Source organism: Anthonomus grandis, chromosome 6, assembly GCF_022605725.1.
Source record: "Anthonomus grandis grandis chromosome 6, icAntGran1.3, whole genome shotgun sequence".
NCBI classification, from domain to species: domain Eukaryota; kingdom Metazoa; phylum Arthropoda; class Insecta; order Coleoptera; family Curculionidae; genus Anthonomus; species Anthonomus grandis.
In genome coordinates, this window is record NC_065551.1 from 30,975,747 (window position 1) to 30,996,115 (window position 20,369).

At 32.3% G+C, this 20,369-nt stretch overlaps 4 protein-coding genes across 5 annotated transcripts; 3 read left to right on the top strand and 1 right to left on the bottom strand.

The window, feature by feature from the left end:
• Window positions 1-253: 253 nt before the first annotated feature.
• On the top strand, window positions 254-1,177 carry LOC126737419 (6-phosphogluconolactonase). The gene has a single exon (XM_050442319.1). It carries the CDS (start codon window positions 337-339, stop codon window positions 1,135-1,137), a length of 801 nt encoding a protein of 266 aa, XP_050298276.1. The 5' UTR covers window positions 254-336; the 3' UTR covers window positions 1,138-1,177.
• A 5,129-nt stretch (window positions 1,178-6,306) lies between these two features.
• LOC126737843 (G patch domain-containing protein 4) lies at window positions 6,307-15,430 on the top strand. 2 transcript variants are annotated; one of them, XM_050442904.1, is made up of 4 exons: window positions 6,307-6,485; window positions 10,064-10,221; window positions 13,764-14,019; window positions 14,298-15,430. In XM_050442904.1, exons 1-4 carry the CDS (start codon window positions 6,440-6,442, stop codon window positions 15,062-15,064), a joined length of 1,227 nt encoding a protein of 408 aa, XP_050298861.1. In that variant the 5' UTR covers window positions 6,307-6,439; the 3' UTR covers window positions 15,065-15,430. The 2 variants fall into 2 exon arrangements, with proteins under 2 accessions (XP_050298861.1, XP_050298862.1); XM_050442905.1 differs by having other exon boundaries at window positions 6,337-6,485; window positions 13,736-14,019.
• Window positions 15,431-16,646: 1,216 nt separating this feature from the next.
• LOC126737989 (piggyBac transposable element-derived protein 3-like) lies at window positions 16,647-17,506 on the bottom strand. Its single transcript, XM_050443143.1, has 2 exons — window positions 17,496-17,506; window positions 16,647-17,427 (listed from the first exon to the last, which is right to left on the bottom strand). The coding sequence occupies exons 1-2, from the start codon at window positions 17,504-17,506 to the stop codon at window positions 16,647-16,649; spliced, it is 792 nt and encodes a 263-aa protein (XP_050299100.1).
• A 19-nt stretch (window positions 17,507-17,525) lies between these two features.
• LOC126737990 (piggyBac transposable element-derived protein 2-like) lies at window positions 17,526-18,691 on the top strand. Its single transcript, XM_050443144.1, has 3 exons — window positions 17,526-17,560; window positions 17,769-18,012; window positions 18,386-18,691. The coding sequence occupies exons 1-3, from the start codon at window positions 17,526-17,528 to the stop codon at window positions 18,689-18,691; spliced, it is 585 nt and encodes a 194-aa protein (XP_050299101.1).
• The last annotated feature ends 1,678 nt before the right edge of the window (window positions 18,692-20,369 follow it).

A 20,369-nucleotide genomic window follows, 5' to 3' on the forward strand; every position in this document is an offset into this window, starting at 1 on the left:
AACTTATAAATGAGGAATCTAATTTTTACTAAAAATATATGTTCTTTGTATATATAGTTTCTTTTATGACGACATTATTTATTCCTATATTTTCAAAATCTGGACAATTTGCATTATGTCTTAAAAAAATGCAAATGAACTTCATTCTATATGCTGTATTGCCAGATCTAAGCACTGTAGAGTCTTAGTATTAGTAAGTACCACCACCACTGTCAAAATTCTAAGTTGGTACCTGTAGTACTCTGATGTCAAATCAACACAAATTGTAAGGTTAGATAGGGGTCAAGTAATGATTTTGCATAAAACATTAAAAACTGATAATAGATATCAAATTGTATGATTTATCAGCCTACTCAAGTCTACTTTATATTACTTTTAGGAGTGTTGAGTTGTATAAAAAGTGTTAAAAATCAAAAAATGGCACATGGTGTTACAATATTGGAAAACAAAGACATTGTAATTGAGGATCTGTGCAAGATAATAGAAAAAACAGCCCAAGAGAGCATTGAAAAACATGGGACATTTTCTGTGGGTCTTTCAGGAGGCTCTTTGGTGAGCTTCTTAGTAACAGGCCTTCCGAAAGTTAAATCAGATTTTACAAAATGGAAATTATTCTTCTGCGATGAAAGGCTTGTACCTGTAGATGATCCAGAATCTACATTTGGGGTCTACAAACGCCAATTAGTTGACACTAAGGCAGTAAACATCACCGCCGACCAATTTGTGATACTGAAACAAGGTGTGTCTGCTGATGAAGCTGCCAAGGACTATGAAGAACAAATAAAAAATTTAGTGCCGCTTAATCCACTGCCCCAATTTGACCTGTTATTGCTGGGAATGGGGCCTGATGGACACACGTGTAGTTTGTTTCCAGGCCATAAGCTTGTTCAAGAGACAAACAGGTGGGTTGCCCCAATTACTGACTCACCGAAACCCCCTCCGAGCAGAATTACTTTAACCTTTCCAGTGCTAAATAATGCTAGGGTGTGTGTTTTTGCTATAGCTGGTAAAGAAAAAGCTGAAATGGCTAAGAGAATACATGTGAATAAAGAAAAGTTGCCAGCTGGACTAGTGCAGCCTACTAATGGACAAGTGTATTGGTTGGTTGATAAAGATGCTGGATCTTTGTTAGATTAATTTTTTCTAATATTAAACTGAAAAGTTATTTTTTGAAAAACGTCTTTTTATTAGTACCCCGACAAAAAATAATACAGTATGTTTATTATTTATAATAAATGAGAAAGAAAATTAAAAGTACAATTTAAATTTTAGCGGGGAAGGCAATGAACGGTATTTGACACCGATAAGGTTAGTTTTTACAAGGTCACCCACAAGTCTAAGGTAAGTTTTAAGGTTTTATATATTTCTGATTAAGTATATTATGTTTGATCCGTTGCTTTTAATTGAAACCAACAATTTAAATTAATGAATGAAAGAAAGAAAATGTGCTATATTACGTAAGACAACAAAATCTTGTGTACAAGCATCCTAAAAACTAAAAAATTCCAAATTTCAAGCAAACATAACATCTAAAATACTTTACCATAAAATTTAAACACATTACCAAAATTAATCATAACAAAACAGATTGAGAAAAAAAAAGCATCTTTTTGATAAATTTCATTAAAAAATAAGTAAAGCTGTCAATAAAACAGAATTTAGAGGAAGTAAATTAAATTATTTAATAGGAAACAAAACTAAAACACTAAAATGATGTTAAAGCACAGGTTAAAAGGTATCATTAAAAAAATCGTCAAGGCTATAATATGCCCTGGATAATAAAAGTGATTTTAATTCCTCTTTGAATTTCTTAACTTCTAAAATTTGTCTGATACATAGAGGAACATGGTTGTAAATTTTTTTGCTAAGGTATATAAGTGAGTTCTTGGTGAGGGAGGATGTAGGGATTGGTAAGGGAAAATCGTTAACCTGGCGAGTCATATGACCAGTGTTAGAGGCAGGTTTAGGACATTTATGAATAAGAGTAGCTGTTTCTAAGATAAAAAGAGAAAAAAGAATTAGGATTTTTTGAGATATAAAGAGAGGTTTACAAGAATCTCTTAACCCAGCGGAACATAGGTATCTAACTGCCTTTTTTTGAATCACAAAAATTATGTTTAATAATCCCTTGTTGCTTAAACCCCAAAAAGGCAAGCCATAGCGAAGATGGGACTCAATAAAAGAAAAAGTACACTGAACGTGCAACTACCCCTCCCAGCTCATGCCCCGCCATTCTTACTGCAAAGCATCCAGAGGATAATTTTGATGCAAGATTTAGGATATGATCTTCGAAGCGAAGGCGACCATCAATGGTAATACCAAGGTACTTACAGCTTTCTTTGTTTTGCAAGGGGGAGTTTTCACTAAACATAAGGCCCTGAACGTCACACTTATTCCCATAATAAAGGTTTTGCCCACATTAAATACAAGCCTGTTTGCAGCACACCACTCCGATAAAATCTTAAGATCCTTAAAAACCTGGGCTAATAATGTTAGAACATTATCAGAATCTCTATGATTCCATAAAATGGTGGTATCATCAGCAAACTGAACCACTTTGCCCTGCAGTTTTAATGAACCCAAATCATTTACATAGAGCAAAAATAATAGTGGTCCTAACACTGAACCCTGAGTTACTCCAGTATTAAGTGATCTGGAATCGGATAAACATCCTGATACTGTAACTCTTTGGGTACGATTAGACAGATAGGATTGCAGCCATTGCAATGCCACACCTCTAAAGCCATAATTATTGAGCTTAGACAGCAGTATTCCATGATCTACACAATCAAATGCCTTGGATAAATCGCACAACACTGCCGCCGCGGACTCTCCAGAATTTAAGGACACATAGACACTCTCCAAAAAGCCGAAAACAGCGTCATGAGTCCCTTTTCCTGTTTGAAATCCAAACTGATTTGCAGATAAAATGTAATTATGTTGCAAAAAAGATAAAATTCTGATTTTTGCAAGTTTTTCAACTATCTTGGAGAGGGTAGATAATATAGAAATTGGACGGAAATTACAAGGCTCACTCAAATCTCCACCCTTATAAAGAGGGATAACCACTGCCTCCTTCAAACATGCTGGAAAGATGCCATTATGAAAGGAATTGTTTATGGCAGAAGCTAAGGCATTCAATGCTGGGTCAGACAAAAGGAGTAGTAATTATTATGATTTATGGTTTTTTAAGCTTTTAATTGCATCTCTAACGTCAGTAAGGCTAACAGGATAAAAGAAAAAAGAATTTTGAACTGACACCTGTTGAATATATTTCAAAGGATCAATATTAGTATTCACATCCTCGAGCAATAAATGAGGAATATTACAGTAATAATCATTTAAACTATTTGGTCTTACTTCTGGTTCTGAAACTTTCTTGTGAGAATGCCTGAAGTCATTTATTATTGACCAACATTCTCTCTGCCTATTTGAGGACATATTTAAGCGGTCACTATAATATTTAACCTTTGCTGCTTTTATCGTCTTTCTGTATAGACTACGATATCTCTGATGATAAAGAATAATGTTTGCATTAGTTGTAAACTTGCACAACTTAGCCAAAAAACGGAGGTTTTTAGCTGAAGTTCTGAGGCCTCCTGTGACCCATGGTTTTCTATTTTTCATTTTAAGCCTCTTTTTAGGAAAACACTGATTGATCTTGTCACATAGCACATGAAATAACAAAGTAAACGGGTCAGGAGCCATTTCAACTGCATTCCAATTAACCAAAGCTGTAGTAGAAGAAAAAGCATTAAAATTTGCTCTGCTGAAAATTCTTCCTATATAATGAGAAGAAGGAAATACAGTGTTGTATGGAATCCTAACGAGAATGGCTTCATGGTCAGAAATACCAGATGAGAGTACTCTACATGACACATCATTTAAATTTGTACACAAATAATCAATAGTAGTTGCAGATGAGGATGTTATACGTGTGGGTGAAAGAACATGCATCTTCAAGTTATAAGATTCCAATATACTTAAAAGGGATGTATGATATGATGGCAAGCTTACATCAGTAAAGTTAATATTAAAGTCACCAGCCAATATAACTATGGAGTGTAGAGACAATTGGGATAATAGAGAATCAAGTTTGTCCAGGAACATACCAATATCTCCTGTGTGGTCTATAAACACAAACAACATATAAATTAAATCGCTTACAAAAACAAAGGGAGAATTCAAAAACCTTCTCCAACAGAAAGCTATCATACTTATTAATTTTACAGAAAAAAGCTTCAATTGTTTGTTTAACCAAAATAGCTGTTCCTCCATGTATGGAGTGTTGCCGACAAAAAATTGATATAGGAATATAATCAGAAATTAAGAAACATTCGTTAGGCCAGTGCTCAGTTAGTAATACAATATCAGGAAAATCGCATGAATCAAGTAAAAGATGAAGCTCGTCCATTTTATTTCTTAGAGACTGTATATTTAAAATAAAACTACTGAAACTTTTCGCATGCTTATTTTCAATGTTATTTATAGAATGTGAGTGAGCTGCATCTTTTGGGTATTTATCTATAAAAAAGAATCCCTATCACAGTCAGTATCTAGAAGTCCAGGTTGATTACTTGGTTTTATTGTGGACACATTTTTTGATGAAATGCTACTTTTGAAATGTTTTAAAATATGGGTATACAGTAATGATGCCGAAAATCTGATCCAAAGTTGCTGGCATGATTAGACTCTAAAATTCTATTTAGATTAATATTATTTGCGTGAAATATTCTATAGAGAGCCTTATTGCTATTATAAATTACATTATGGTTTGGATACATGTAAGGGCTTGTCATCACTAAACTATTGCTGTGTAAATGTATAAATTTTTTTTAAATATCGACTGACGAGCAAATACCATTTAACATTAAAATCAACATATCATTTTCTGTAAATTCCTTAACCATAGATGATGCAGTATAAATCAGTTCATTGTTTGTACTTCCTGGCTTCAGGAAACACTGGATAGTTTTATGGAGGCAATTTGGCGTACAATGACAATAGTGGACAAGCAAATTGAAAATATAATTACATGTGAAAAGTGCTCACTGTCACAAATTAGAAAGAGAAAACAAAATACCTACATATCTACATACACTCTAAAGTGCATAAAGTTTATTTCTGGAACTACAAGAAACATGGTGTTAAATGGAATATTTTTTATACTTTAAATAATTAAAAATTTATAGTACGTCATATAAACTACCTCTAATACTTAATCTAACCATATTAATTTCGGTCAGCACACTTTCATATAAGCTCATGTAAAATAGATATTGTGAGTTTATAAAATCTGTTTTGTTCTTTTTTTATCTTATTAATATATACCATTATCTGTGGTTGTCTAACTAACAAAAGCATATTCTAAATTCCGTCGGGCCAATGTATTACATACATGACATCGTAATTGATTTTAGTTTTTTCAAGTTTTTAGTTTTTTCGTGAAGTAGCCTTTAAATATTTTATAGGCAAAACCTCTGATACCATTCAGTTCAAATTTTTATGCGGCACTGTATCAAGGCCTTAGCTAAGTCCAAGAACACCGCAATGCGTTTAAATTTAAAGTTGACTGCATGAGTCAAATGCATAGGTCAAAAGAGGTCTCTCATGCGTACATTCCTTCTGTTCTACGACAAATTATTAATCATGTAATTAAAGTTTGTATAGTCTACGTTTTATGTAATAGTTAAAACATAATATTTATTAATAATAACCGACATAATAAAGATGTCCATCAGGATAATGATTCGTATTGAAAAAGAACGACGTAGCAGAGTACACGAAATGCAGGCGTGTACGTTTCTCTATGCATAATGACCGATTCCCCAACCTGTATATATTATGTATTATGATATCTGAAGTTAAACCTGCGAACTAGTAGCATGTTCATTTTCGCTACTGAATATATTGGCAGCTTAATTATTGTTACAAAACAGACATACTGCTTTTCGGACATTCATTCCAAATAGTAAATAACATTCGAAATAAATCTGCATGTTCTCAGTATCCCAATACATAAGTTTGTTTCTTATTCGTGCAACTTGGTAACCGTTTAAACTTAACAAAATAAATTTTGCACTTATTTAAACTGTAGAGTAAAGTTGCATGCTTGCATAGATTAGATCCCAAACTTCTTATAGTCCCATTTCACTAAAGTCATCAAAATTTTAAGTAAATGGGTGTGTACACGGATTTTTATACACTATCTTTATACACTGTCCATCTAAAAATCTGGCAACATCGGATTTTTTTTTGTATAATGCAAATGAACTACTACGCAGTTTTTCATCTGTCACTTGTCATTCGTGTTGTGAATTCTGAGAAAAAAATGTGGAAAGTGGAAAACAAAAACATACACATGCTGTAAATTGAAAAACTTTTGTAATTTAAGTAGGAATACTTAAAACTAGATTTGTCAATCTCATATATAAAAAGAATGGACTTTGCCCGCAAGCAGCTTGAAAAATATGGATGGTCCGAAGGTATAAGGAAATAATTTTTAAACTTTTTACTGCATGTGAAAGAGTGATTGCTTCATAATTAATAACTATTCTTGTTCAGCCTGATTATTCAATATAAACTTAGCATAGCTGTGAATTCAACAGTAAAGACGATTCATAATTTTGTCATAATCATACTTCAAACTATTCAAAATTTTTAAGTTTACTTGAGATAATTACCTGAAAATTTTACTTACAGGTCTTTAGTTCCAATGTTGATGCTCAACTAGTTCAAAAAATTCTTCCAATACTTGTGAAAGTTACAAGTTTTAACAGGAGAAATCTTTTATAGATTAGTCTCAGGGAACTATTTATAAAAACTTAAGGGGCTTTAAATATTGCTGACACCTGACTCAGAACTGTCAAGACCTGACCTAAAGATAGTCCAAAGAAGTAACACTGTTCTATTTTCGAGTGATTGTCCTTCAAATATACCTAACATAATTGTGCACATCACATCCTCTAGTGTATAACAACTATACTTGCCGGCACAAAATTCTGCCACCCTGAAATATTGGTCAAGTTTGATGTTTTATAATTTTTTTATTTTTTATCAGATTCTCACGATTTTGCCATCAGTTTTTAGATACATTTGTTGTGATTTTTTAAAATCATTTTGTAAAGTAGCATTTTTCAATTAGGCTATATTATACAGGAGTAAAACAAACTGTTGTTTTTTCTCGTAATTTCAAAAGACGATCTTTGATGTATTTTAAACATTTCGATTTTTGATTCATTCCATTATCTCATTTCTGCTACGAGCTGCAAATTTTTGATTAAAACACTCATTTGAAGCATATTTTTATTAGGAGACACAAACACTAGATCTACCTCAATGACTGAAATTGTAAAAATATATATACTGTTAAGCCTATACTTAAATGGTATGTCAACCTCCTTTGATATGGTACTGTAGTTTACTTGCTCATCTTGGGATTGTTTGAAAAATTAAATAATTTTAGGATTGTGCAAAATAAGAACATGGTTAAATTCTGACAAACTTTCAATTAATGTAGCATTCTCCCTTAATGATAGGAATTACTGTTAAAGCATTACTTGACATCTAACACTTTATCTAACAAATAAGCTGTGAGACTTCATTTACAAATTTTCACAGATATGCAACATTTCAATTTCAATTCATTCAAACTTAATACATTTGTTTTTTATACAATTTACTTTAAACTGCAGAATGGATTATAAATCTGTATGTGCAGTAGTTAATACTTACATTTTTAAGAAATACTTAAGTAAATGAACAATAAACAATAATAATAATAATAATAATGAGGTTATATAATGTTAATTTATGGAAGGAGACTATGCTAATTTAGTGGAAAAAGAAATCTAGTGAGAAGGAATTAACAAGTTAATCTAGCCAAAATTATTAATAGCTACCTCACTATCAATAAGCCATTTTTTAAATCTTTGTTTAATTTGACGATAGTTTCCTGTTCTTAGTGAAAGAGGCAGGAAATTGTACAGTTTGGGACCAAGAAAATAGATATGTCTCTGTATGGCTGAACTATTTACTAAAGGTATATTAACATTTTGCCGAGATGAATTTCTAGTATTTAATTGATGAGATATTTCCTGTTTATAACAATCTATTTTTAACATAAATCTAAAGTTCTGCCACTATGTAGAGTTGTTCTAATCTGAGTCAATAATTTGCATTCATGAAATAGCAATTCAGATGGGTATCCTCTGTTTTTAAAATACATTATTTTAATTATATACTTTTGTGCTACATTTAAAGCTGATATAAAAGTTTTTCAAGCATTTCCCCAGACAATAATACCATAGTTTAGAATTGATTCAATTAAAGATAAATATATAGTTTTAAGAATTTTAATTAGTAGGATGTTACATAGCTCATAAAACTTATAAATCAACTTCCTTATTTTAGCAGTTACAAATTCTTTGTGTGATTTCCAAGTTAAATTTTCATCCATGAATACACCTAGATACTTAATATTACATTTTCTTTTAATGGTAGATTGACATTTGCAGTGCAAAGATTATATATCGCAAAGATAATCATGTACCTTGAGCTCTTGAACTTTAGGAAGGGTTGCCTGAGTCAATGCAAACATCATAAAATGGGTCATATCAATATTATAAAGATAACAAACTAAAATCCAACCATCTCTTTATGTATGTTATTGCTAATTCTGCTTTTCTAATAGCTGATTGCCATGTATTGCCATTTACTATAATGACACTGTCATCAGCAAAACAGAGAACCCTTCCCTCATTCAACACAGAAAAAATCCCATTCATATAGATGTTAAACAAGACTGGCCCCAGCACTGTACCCTGTGGGACATTTCCTTAAAAATCTTCATTATGATCACTATATTAAGATATTCTATTATTTCCTGTGGAGAACTTTACTCGAATGTTCTTAATCAATTAAACATAATTCAAAATTATTTGTTGAGAATCATTTCTAAAAAAGAGTTTGTATTCAACAAAGGATTATACAATGAAACCATCCTGACTTTTTAGCCATGTTAACAGCTTTTCAGAGAGTCTAGTACATTTTAATTCAGCAATCAACACTCTGTGGTCATCCCTTATCAAATGCGTAAAATGCCATAGTAATATTCCAATCAGGAAATACCATATTACAGTTAGTTGGAAGTTATTGGTGTTTATATTTAAACATTGTAGTCAAAGTTTAAATGTTAACACCTAAAACATAAATAACAAAGAGATACTTTAGAACTCTTTTTCAGCATTGCACATTATTGTCACCTTTTAGTCAATGAGACATTAAGGTTTTATTTACAGTTTGATGTGGATTTGTTTATATTTGAAACATCTCTCTCAATGAATGTTAAAAAGTTTGATTCAAAGAACCTTTTTCTACCTTGTTTAAGTATACTGTATAATTTATTTTTTGAGTTACTGTGTTCTATTGACAATGTTTTAATGACTTTTCTCTTACAATAAAATTTGGTTTTTAATTATATCAGTTTTTCTAGTAGAAAATTATCTCATGAAAATAATGTGTAAAAAAAATTGTGTATTTTTGACCTGAATATTAGATTGGTCTCCACATTTTAATTTCAATAAACTATCACTAACTTAATTAACAGGACTGTAAATAAACTGTCTAAGGGATATAAGTTTTAGGCTAAATAAATCTGTCAGATTCTAGTTAATAATCAAAATAATTCCCAAGAGGTGGATACCAAAATTCCCTTGTAAAATACCCTTTGACTTTAACTGAATGATTATTATGTAATTACATCAGACTGATTTGAAAATGTTGGTTATTTAAGCCTACATCATAAAAGTGTAGGCTGACATGTACTGGTATGCTAAGGTAAGAGATATGTTAGATATCGAGAGAGATAGGAGGAAGAAGATTTTTAAAGAAATAATAAAGGCAGTACAAGCATGTTTTTGAGAGTGAAGCAATGCATCAACTTTACACTAAATAGTTGGGATACATTTAACTAATATATTAAAAAAAAACTGTATTAACTGAAACTGTCTTAATACATTTATACAATAGACAATTCAATTATGTTCTTAAATTTTTCTCTCAGGTAAGGGCTTGGGACGGACCGAAAGTGGTATAGCAACAGCACTGAAACCAAAACTCAAATTTGATAATGCCGGAATTGGGCATGACGTTGGTGAACAATTCACCAACAATTGGTGGGAGAGGGTTTTTAACTCTGCTGCTGATAACATTGATGTACAGGTAAAAATACCCAATAATGTTATTTGTCAATTTGTTATATTTATTTCATTCATAACTTCTAACCACTTAACCTTTTTCTGCATAAGATATTACATAGACAGACTTATATTTATTTTAAAATGCTTAGAATTTTCAAGGTGTGGTCATTGAATTGTATGTTATCCTAGAAGTGGATTCTCGAATTATGGTATTTATTATTTAGACAATTATTGTTTATCATAGTTTTATCAAGTTTTTTGTTCAATATTTAAAACTTTTATGTTACTCCTAATCTGTTCTTCTAACTCGGGTAAGATCTTCTTGTACTTGAAGATAATCAAAATCATCAATAATTTTTTTGTCCAGTGTTTTTATATTTGTGATAAGCTGATGCAAGAATTTGTTTTTTAACTCTAGTCACTGTAACTTTGCAAGCAGAATGTTGCTATGCAATTAACAATGTACACTAAGGAAAGCCTAAAGGCCCTGTTTCAATGAAGCTATTCTTCCCTTCTTAATTGGTTATAGCACAGATTTAACTAGCTACGCTCGTATATTTAACTAGCTAGTTAAATCTGTGGTTATAGCTTTAAAAGAATTAGTAATGTACAAAGTGAAGACTTGAGGTCTAGCTCAGAAAGTTTAACTGGTAGTGAATGGGCAAAATTAGAGAAAGTTGCTTCCCTGAAGGACTCTAATTCTTCTAAAAAAAAATATGAAATTTGACTTTTTAAAATATTTGATTGATATAGGATTTTGTAAATGAAACTCATGTGATAAACTGAATTCATTCAATCTCATCAAATAGGTCAATCAAACCACAACGTACCTCTTTAATTTGAATTGGTAAGAATACATAGATAACCCAGGAAGAAATACAGGAAAATCTGTTGCAAATTTGCTTTTAAAGGTTTTCATTATCTTGTCATTGATATTCATCCTATGAGGATCCTTAAATATCTTTTTAATATATATAGATCTATAATCATTATTTACCACTACAGTTTAAAATATTATTCATAATTTTGTTGCTTACACACCAACACTTTTATGTTCTGGTCTATACTGTTTGTCCTGAAGAAGGCCTAATAAAGGTGGAAAGTAAGCATTAAAGAAAAAAGATTTAATTGACTCCACATTCAACTTAACCGTTAGAAGTAAACACTATTTTCCACACTCCACAATTATTATAGTTAAGGCATAAAGCATGCACATTTAAGTACTTTTAATTATTGTTATAACATAATATATTTTGTAGTGCCACCATAAATACTTAATTAATGAGAAATATTTTACTTTTTTTAAGATGGTAAGGAGTATATGCCATTTTTTAATTTTAATATTCCCGTATATCCTTAATATCCCTAATATCTTTTAGAAAAGCTTGTGTGCGCCTTTATGTCATAAAAGGAGTAACTTTGTTTACAATTTCTATTTCTACAATAGCTGAAGATTGATTATTTTAGAATATAAAATAATAGAGATTTATGAATTATCTATTACATTAACATAGACTCACACGCCAAGATATAATAATAGAGGTTTGATTAAAATTTGTATTCTTTAATGGTATCAAACTTACTTAATTACCAAAAAGATAAGTACTTTTACTAAACATCATTTATCATAACGCTTCTTGCATGCTCTGAAGAAATATATTGAGAATTTTTAAGAGACTTTCTGGCAACAGTAAACTAATCCAGTTTTCCTTTCTTTTCTATAAAACACTTTATGCAGAAAATACTTAAATGTTCAAACTCTTCCATGTAAGCACTAACATGTAAGGTACCTGCAGGTAATAAGGTCTGTCGGGTAATATGATGATCATTTTTCAAAAATAGGGAAAATGTATGATGATCTTGATATAATTAATCACCCTGAAAGACTTTATAATATGGATGAAAAGGATGCCGCTTGACTATTCACCACCAGCCAACCGTTTTAGCTAAGAAAGGGGTAAAACGTGTTCACTTTCAATCGTGAGAACATGCAGAGAGTTTGACAATTGCAGGATGTGTCAATGCCCTTGGAATACCAATACCTCCTATGATTATTTTTAAAGGAAAGAGGCTAAAGCCAGAATTACATGATAATTTGCCACCAGAAACTCTAGTGGAAAAATCAAGTAAAGGCTACATGACTAACGAACTTTTTAAAGAATTCCTCAAGCACTTAGCCCGATACAAAAGTCCAGGCCTCTTAGTTTTTGATGGTGCAGCTTGTCATCTTGATTTGTCAATTGTTGATGTTGGAGACTCACTTGATATAGATCTCTACTGTTTGCCATCGAATACAACACATGAGCTTTAACCCCTCGACAAATCTGTATATCGTTCATTTGAGCATCATTGGGATAATGAGGTATTATTATTCTTGGATCAGAATCCTAACAAAAAGCTGACCAAATCACGTTTTAACATCATACTTTCAAATGTTTGGTCTAAATGCATGACACATAGTAACATTATAAATGGTTTTAAGGCTACTGGTCTGTTTCCATTAAATCCCGAGGCAATTCCAGAAACAGCATTTGCTCCTTTAATTCTCTCAGACGTACCGGCACCGGATGATACCAACAAAGAAAATAGGCGTCCACCTGAATCTCCTCAACCTGGTTCGTCTGGAATGGCATCCAACAAGTCTGGCAAATTTTCCTATTCCAATGTTTACTCTTTCTGACTCGGATTCGACTGATGACCATATCCCTCTTGCTGAATTAAAGAGACGAACAACAAAAGTCACTTCTTTTAATGAGCTTTTGCCCACACCAGTAAAAACTAATGAAAAAATCGAAAAAAAGCTCTAAACTACAAAGGAACTCGAGTCACTAGAGGTCTTTTTACCGAGAACAAAAGTCGTGCCAAATTGAATAAAGATATTGAAAGCTCCAGGGAAAAGTTAAGTACCGAACGGTATTGCCATGAATGTGAGGAAGACAGGCAGGCCGATATGAGGCAGTGCAGCAAATGTCTTAAATGGTACCATGAGGAATGTATTGGCTTAACAGTCAATGACATGGATGATTTTGAGTGTCAAAAAATGGCCATTTTTATGTACAGGCTTTATTAAACCTACATCGGATAATAAGGCCGATTTGCGTTATTTTTCTTAATATTTATTTTTTGTTTTCTAGTTTTTTTAGAGATTATTTTTTTTAATTTTGTTAAAATTAATATAACCTTATAAGCACTTTGGTGTATTAAACTAAATATTAACATTACAGTCTTTCACTTTATTCAATTTTTTTCTTATCTAGGCCTTATTCCCCTCAAGTAGCTTACACTAAAAAAATCAGAAATAAACCCATTTTAATAACGTAATTAATTAAGGTTCCAGTTTTTTCTATTAAGGATAGATTTCACCATTTTTAGTATTCATTATTTAAATGTTAATTGTGGATGAAAAGTTTTTATCTTAATCAGAGTTTTGTTTAACTTGATGAAAAAAACAACGTTAAATATACTAACTTTGCTATAATAAAATTAATTATTTTATTTGGCAAAATAATATAAAATATTTTTTTTTCTATATTTAGGACTTATATCCTTTTCTTACCTTCGCAGCAAAGCAGCTCCGATGTGAAAATGACCGTGAAGGATAAAGATGCGGTGGAGATATCAACCAAAACCTATTCAGTAAAAAACCTTAAAAGGAATACCTCACTTGAATATGGTTCCTTTATAAAAACTGCTAAACTCACTCAAGGTGGTACGGAAAACTACAGTGTGCCTGTCGTAGAGTCTGAAGCGTTGAAGAGCTATCAAGGACTGACTGATGACGATCTTTTTGCTGCTTGTGGAGGCAGAACTGCTCACAAAGGTATTTTTGTTAAAGGTTTAATTTTGCCTTTTAGAATGTCTAGATTAGGTATCAACCATCATTCTGTCTTTGTACTTTGAATTTAGCATATTTAGTGTCGAACTTCAGAAAGAAAAACATCTAATCTCCTATTAATCACAATTTGAAATTCTATGCAATACTCCTTACATCAGTTAACTTTATTTTATATTGTCTAATAACTATAAAAAATATCAGATTATTAGATTATATAGAAACATTTCAAATACTTGAACAATGTCTATATAGATATTTTTTAGGTGCTCGTCACGGCCTAAAATTAAGCGGAAAACTATCAAGAATTGAAAAACAAGAAAAGCTACTTTTGAAAAAAATGAAAAAGGTCTCGCTTTCCGACAACAATTGTAGTAAGGTAGAAAAAAAACTGAGAAAAATCAAAAGCGAAAAAGACAAATACGATGAAAAATATACTCCTTTCGACGACCCGGACATGCCCAGTACGTCAAACATAAAAAAGAAAAAGAGGAAAAGTGTGTCTTTTAACGAGACAGTAACGAAAATTTACACTAACGATCCCGATACGAGTTTCGATAGTGAAGTGGGCTCGGTAAGGGATGAAAACTCTTCGAACGACGCAAATAATAACAGCGACGAGGGAATCGAACAGGATTCAGAAAACAACAACAATGAACTCGACGTGGATAATCACAGGGCCTTTGAGGAAGCCCGATTGAACTTTAGCGACTTGTCGAAAGCGGAGCGGAAAAAGCTGAAGAAAAAGCGCAAACTAGAGGCCAAAAATCATGCTGCAACTACCGTTTTCCTGATGAATATCAGTCAAGAAGAGGACGTGCAGGAGGACAAAGAGGGCTCTTCAAAGAAGAGGAAATATCTTGAAGGTGAAGAAGAAATTGAGCCGAAACGTAGCCAAACGGAAAGTCCTAGCAGACTCAAGAGGAAGAAGAACAAAAAGAAGAAGCATAAGCAAAAAAAAGAGGAAGCTAAAGCTATAAATTCGATCACGAAATCTTTGGAAGGGTTTTGTCGCATTTCTGAAAGTGAATAAGTTAGCTTCTAGGATTTGCTTATATTTATTTCTAAGTTTGTTTTTAGTTTTTTTTTTATATGGTTATTTAAAGGTTATCGACAAAACGATTTAGGTATGTCAGAACGATTATTGCTTTTGTTTATATACTTATCAGGTTTTTTATTACGTTGAATATTGTACTTAAATCGTGGGTGCCGCTATTTATCCGGCAGGGTGTTTGCTGTTTGAATAACTGTGATTGCGAAGAGGAAAGTTGACACTATGCCTTAACATTTAAGTTATTAATGTTTTAAAATATTTCATATTTGTATTATAGAAATACAAAAACAGCCCCTACTTTAAACTTTGTTCAGGTTAATTAAATATAGGTTTTTTTCCACATAAGCTTTGATTATTTTTGTTTGTTTTCTTATTGGCTTTATTTTGATCTATATTGACAATTTTCGGAAACTTGTTTGTACTTCTTTGAATAACACATAACAAAATACAAAAAATTGTTTGAGTTTGATCACACAAATAATTTGCAGGTTAAGTTTATATATTATATACCCAAAATAAGCGTCAAAAAGGTGTTAACCCATTAGTGTATATCTCTTACGCTCCCGAGTCTACTTTTTTTTAGAACTTTGAGACAAAACTTTACGCCAATGCTTATTATGACCTCATTAGAAATCCTAATTTTTTTCAGAAATAAAAATCACATTTGATAAGATTTTAGGGACTCTCACAATTGTGTTGGATAGGAGTCGAAATGATACTGGCACAAATGTGAAAATAACGAAAAATATATTGAAAATGTTTATTTCTACGAAAATACACTACTTAACATGAAATGTTTTAAAGTTGTTTTTGTTTTTTTTGTAAACATTACACTTAATACATTTGATTCTTGATCTACTTTGACAGGATTCCAGGCGACAAGTGTTGGGATTTTTTTGATCCTCATGTACTGGCCAAACCCATCGAATCTTTTATCTTTACAAGGTAGAGGTGTATATCTTACCTTCTTGGCAGAAGGTTCTTCATTTTCATCCGTTTGAGCGTATTCATAGTTTAGATTTCTTTTTTTTGTTCCACAAACCATAAATTCTCCTAATGCTAGTCGAAACTGCAAAAAATCTAAGACTTGCTTTGAGCTATATCCATTTTTTTTACAGTCATTTCGATATTCCATCTAGCTATTCACAATAGCTATGTCAAATAAGTGTAGAATGGTTTTAAATGTCCATTTTCAGGTTTTAAAGTATGTTCGATAAGCCTCAGTCATTTGATCACAAATATCAACTCCGTCCATCTTTTCATTATAAACTTTAATTACATTTGGACAGGATACTTCTATATGCTTTTTTGTGTTTTTATCCCATCTCTGAACAGTTTTTACTGGTTCTATTCCAAAAGCCGTAGATGCCATGACGACTGATTTGTTATCTTTCCATTTTGTCAAACATACTTTCGTATCATTATTTACGTGCACTTCTGCGTCGCCTCTTTTCATAGTAGCATCTTTTTGAAATACACATCCTTTTACTCTGTTTGTCATTATGATCCCGTTCCTTCCATTTTTAATTTTTCAAATAATGGTATTGTGGAAAAATATCGGTCAAAAAAAATAAAGCTTCCAGGTGGAAAGGTTTGTATTAAACGAAGAATAACTGATGGCCCTAAACCAAGTTGGCAATGGCGTCAAGGAACCCTGGTATTTTTCGAAGTCCAATATTGTACCACAAGACGTTGTAATGACAAAATTCTTAAGTCCAACCGGCCTTGATTTATTTTTGACAAATTGACGTATAGGACATCGTCTTAAAAAGGGTATCATTTTCTCATCAATTAAAAAACAACCACTCTCTGGCCTGTGAATTTCAAGACATCTTTGTCGAACTCGGTCTATCATTGGTTGAACTTTCCAGAGATGATTCTTCTGTTTGATATCATCCGATACTGATAGATTATCGACTACGTGAAAATTCGTTCGAAGTTTATAAAACCTGTCACGCGCCATAACATTAGCTATGAGAGGTAATCGATATTTGATACTCCAGTAAAGGTGGACTCTAGGAAACTTAAAACATCCCATAATCGCATGCATATCAAAAAATTGCCTAATGTCTTCAACAGTCAATTTTGGAGTGATTTCCCTACCATGTTGTTGCAAGTAATACTGAGAAGTTAATGCTGCCCCCATTTCAAAAAACTCATCATTGAAATATCTACTAAAATAACCCCATGGACTCAAAACTGGCTCAGGTTCATGGTTATCAAACATAGTAGGCATTTCTTTGCCTTCAAATGGCTGCTTTACACATGTTGGAGCAGAAGACTTTTTTTGGCTGGTACTAGGGGTAGGCGCGTCCTCGTCACTGCTGCTGCTGCTGTCGCTGCTGCTTTTGGACTCTTAATATTCATTTCTCTATGGTCTGTTGACGAACTTTTAACGAGCTAGTCGTACTCCAGTGCCATATTGTATTAGGAAAACAGCATGGACCCTAGTTTATACCCAACAGCACGTGGCGGGTAAGTATTGTTTTATTTTTGAGTAATATTTTGAAACTTAACGCCACAAGATTTGGTTAAAATCAAAAACAAGGCATTTAATTTTGTTTATGTCTTTATCTTATAATAAAATTTTAACAAATTTTTGCCTAATAAGACTTAATAAATTTTTCCGTCCCTTTTGAGGGACGTCACGCATTTTAGCCACTGAAGTTCGGTTTGTTTTCAGATTGAGTCTTCATGAATTACTGCTAGAATTAGAAGATGATGAGCCCGAAAAAGCCTCCATTTACTTAATTCCTCCCGATGACGGTGCTTTAACGGATGAAGACAGCGATAAATCGGATGATGAACATGAGGCTAACCCAAACCCTTTGGGAGCGGCAATATTGAGAACAGAATGCGAGGCAGTTATTTACACTAGAAGGCCAGCAGAATATGATTCCGAAGATGACCTTCCCCTTTTTCATTTTGTAAAAAAAACTAAAACACAAGCAGAAACCCCAACAAAAAAAAAAAGCTTGGAAAATCAACTCAAACATTACGGAATTGGAATAACGAAGAGCCGTCTTTTATTATAAATTTCACGTGTGTCCCCGAGCAGCCACCAGCTGATTTAGTGAATATTACTTCCCCACTAACATTTTTTCAACTTTTTTTTGATGCAACGATGTGTGAACATATTTTTACCGAAACAACATCTGTATGCATCTCAAAAAAATTTAAATTTATGTCATGACGAACTGTATGTTGTATTCGGTGCTTTAGCTCTTTCTGGGTATGCTAAATATCCAAACAAACGAATGTATTGGGGAGCTAAAAATGATATTCCAAAAATATTAGCAGAAAGTATTCGCCTCAACCGTTTTGAGAGACTTACGGAATTTGCACATGAACGATAATTCCAAAATAGATAAGGATGATAGACTTTATAAGCTTCGATCGGTTATTGGGCGACTAAATAAAAATTATAGGAAGTACGGAGGTCTTGCTGAAAAACTAAGTATTGATGAGAACATGATTCCTTATTATGGAAAACGTTATGCGAAACAATTTATTAGGGGGAAGCCCATAAGATTTGGGTTCAAAAACTGGGCTCTTTGTACCAGCAATGGGTATCTTTTAGCTTTTGATTCCGAGAATATGGAATAAGAGGCCACGTTGTCTTATCCCTAATTCAACAAGCTAAAATACCACCAAATGAAGGCTATCAATTTTACTTTGATAATTATTTTACTTCGTTAAAATTACTTAGTCGATTGTCTCAGGATGGTTACTGTGCCACAGGTACTTTACGTGAAAATCGAGTAGAAAATAGCCCGGTAAGGTCAAAGCAAGAATGGAAAACTGAAAAAAGAGGCTCCTGTCATAAGTCAGGAAGGACAACAAAGTTGTAGCAGCTGCTTCAAATTTTGACGTATCTGTAAACAAAACAGCTCCACGTTACTGCAGAACAACTAAATCTAAGGTAAATGTTCCACAGCCAGGCATAATATATAATTATAATAGAGGAATGGGTGGGGTAGATAAATTAGACAACATGGTTGCCAACTCGAATAAGACAAAGAAAATGGTGGTGGCCAATTTTTGCCTATCTTTTTGATGTGTCCATAGTAAATGCGTGCCTACTTATAAGAATAATTCACCCTGAGGATCCAATAAGTTCTTCTTTAGTTATATTTCGAAGAAACATAGCCCTAGCTTTGCTGCATTCATATGGCGTAAAGTCTGTAAAAGGGAAACTAAGACCAACCTTACCGCTGGATGTTAGATTTGATAATGTCAATCAGTTGGTGGAATATTCTGAGACTGATAGAAGGTGTGCATTTTGCAAAAAAAAGGCAAATTTTGTTTGCGTAAAATGTAATGCGGGCTTACACCCCAAAACATGTTTCAAGGCTTATCACACTAAATAGGCATATCAAAGAATAAATTTTTTGTTCATTATCAGAATTTTTATTTTGTTATTTTTAGCATAATGTTCCTCATAAGGGACTGTTCTTTTTTCAAATGTATACACTTCTATTTTTTTCCACATTTGCCTGCTTATTTGAAGTACACTAAACAAATGTTTAATAAAAAATGTGTTTCTTATTCCATCCTACTTCATGCACCAATGGGTTAATAGTGTAATATGGCTCTGTGAAACAATTAAAAAGATGACAGTATCATTCAAGAGTACAAATCCTGTAAAAAAAATGGAAAAGTTCCATTTAACATATCCAAGATTTAATTTAGAGTAGTAGTAAATTATATTTGTATATGGAAAAATTATTTTCGATAGTGGAACTTACTGTATTGTATTTTAATCAATCAACAACAATGTGCAAGCAACAGAACATCAGAGTCGAACCTAACGACAAAAATCTAAGGACCTATCATGACATTTATAGACAATATGCTCAGAAACGAAACGTTTGGGTTGGTATTTTTGATGAATAATAGATAAACGGACCATTTTTACTGGGAAATTTAAACGAAAATACTTACTTAAGACTTGTTGGAGAATACCGACAAGCGGTGAATACCGGCCTCTTTAGGGTATATGTAAATATGTCACCCTAAAAACAAAATCATAATTTTTTCACACTGAAAGCGTTAAACCTTGCTGGACTGTCTTCTTATGGAAAAACAATGATCGGCAGAATGTATTGAACTATAGGGTTTGTTATTTTCGACCTAAATAAATAATAGTTTAAAGAAACTGAAAGGACACACTTTTATTACAGTATTAGAAGGTCGGACAATCAATCAATCATAATTACCTCAAATAAAAATCTAGATAAAATTTAAGTTATTAACAGAACAATTCACATCAAAGTAAAAAGCG

Coding starts and splice junctions, on each gene's coding strand:
- LOC126737419 (XM_050442319.1), top strand. CDS start 337: ATGATTTATCAGCCTACTCAAGTCTACTTTATATTACTTTTAGGAGTG.
- LOC126737990 (XM_050443144.1), top strand. CDS start 17,526: ATGGACCCTAGTTTATACCCAACAGCACGTGGCGG. Junction 17,561..17,768: donor TACCCAACAGCACGTGGCGG/GTAAGTATTGTT, acceptor GTTTGTTTTCAG/ATTGAGTCTTCATGAATTAC. Junction 18,013..18,385: donor ACCTTCCCCTTTTTCATTTT/GTAAAAAAAACT, acceptor AAATATTAGCAG/AAAGTATTCGCCTCAACCGT.
- LOC126737843 (XM_050442904.1), top strand. CDS start 6,440: ATGGACTTTGCCCGCAAGCAGCTTGAAAAATATGGATGGTCCGAAG. Junction 10,222..13,763: donor CTGATAACATTGATGTACAG/GTAAAAATACCC, acceptor TTACCTTCGCAG/CAAAGCAGCTCCGATGTGAA. Junction 14,020..14,297: donor AGGCAGAACTGCTCACAAAG/GTATTTTTGTTA, acceptor GATATTTTTTAG/GTGCTCGTCACGGCCTAAAA.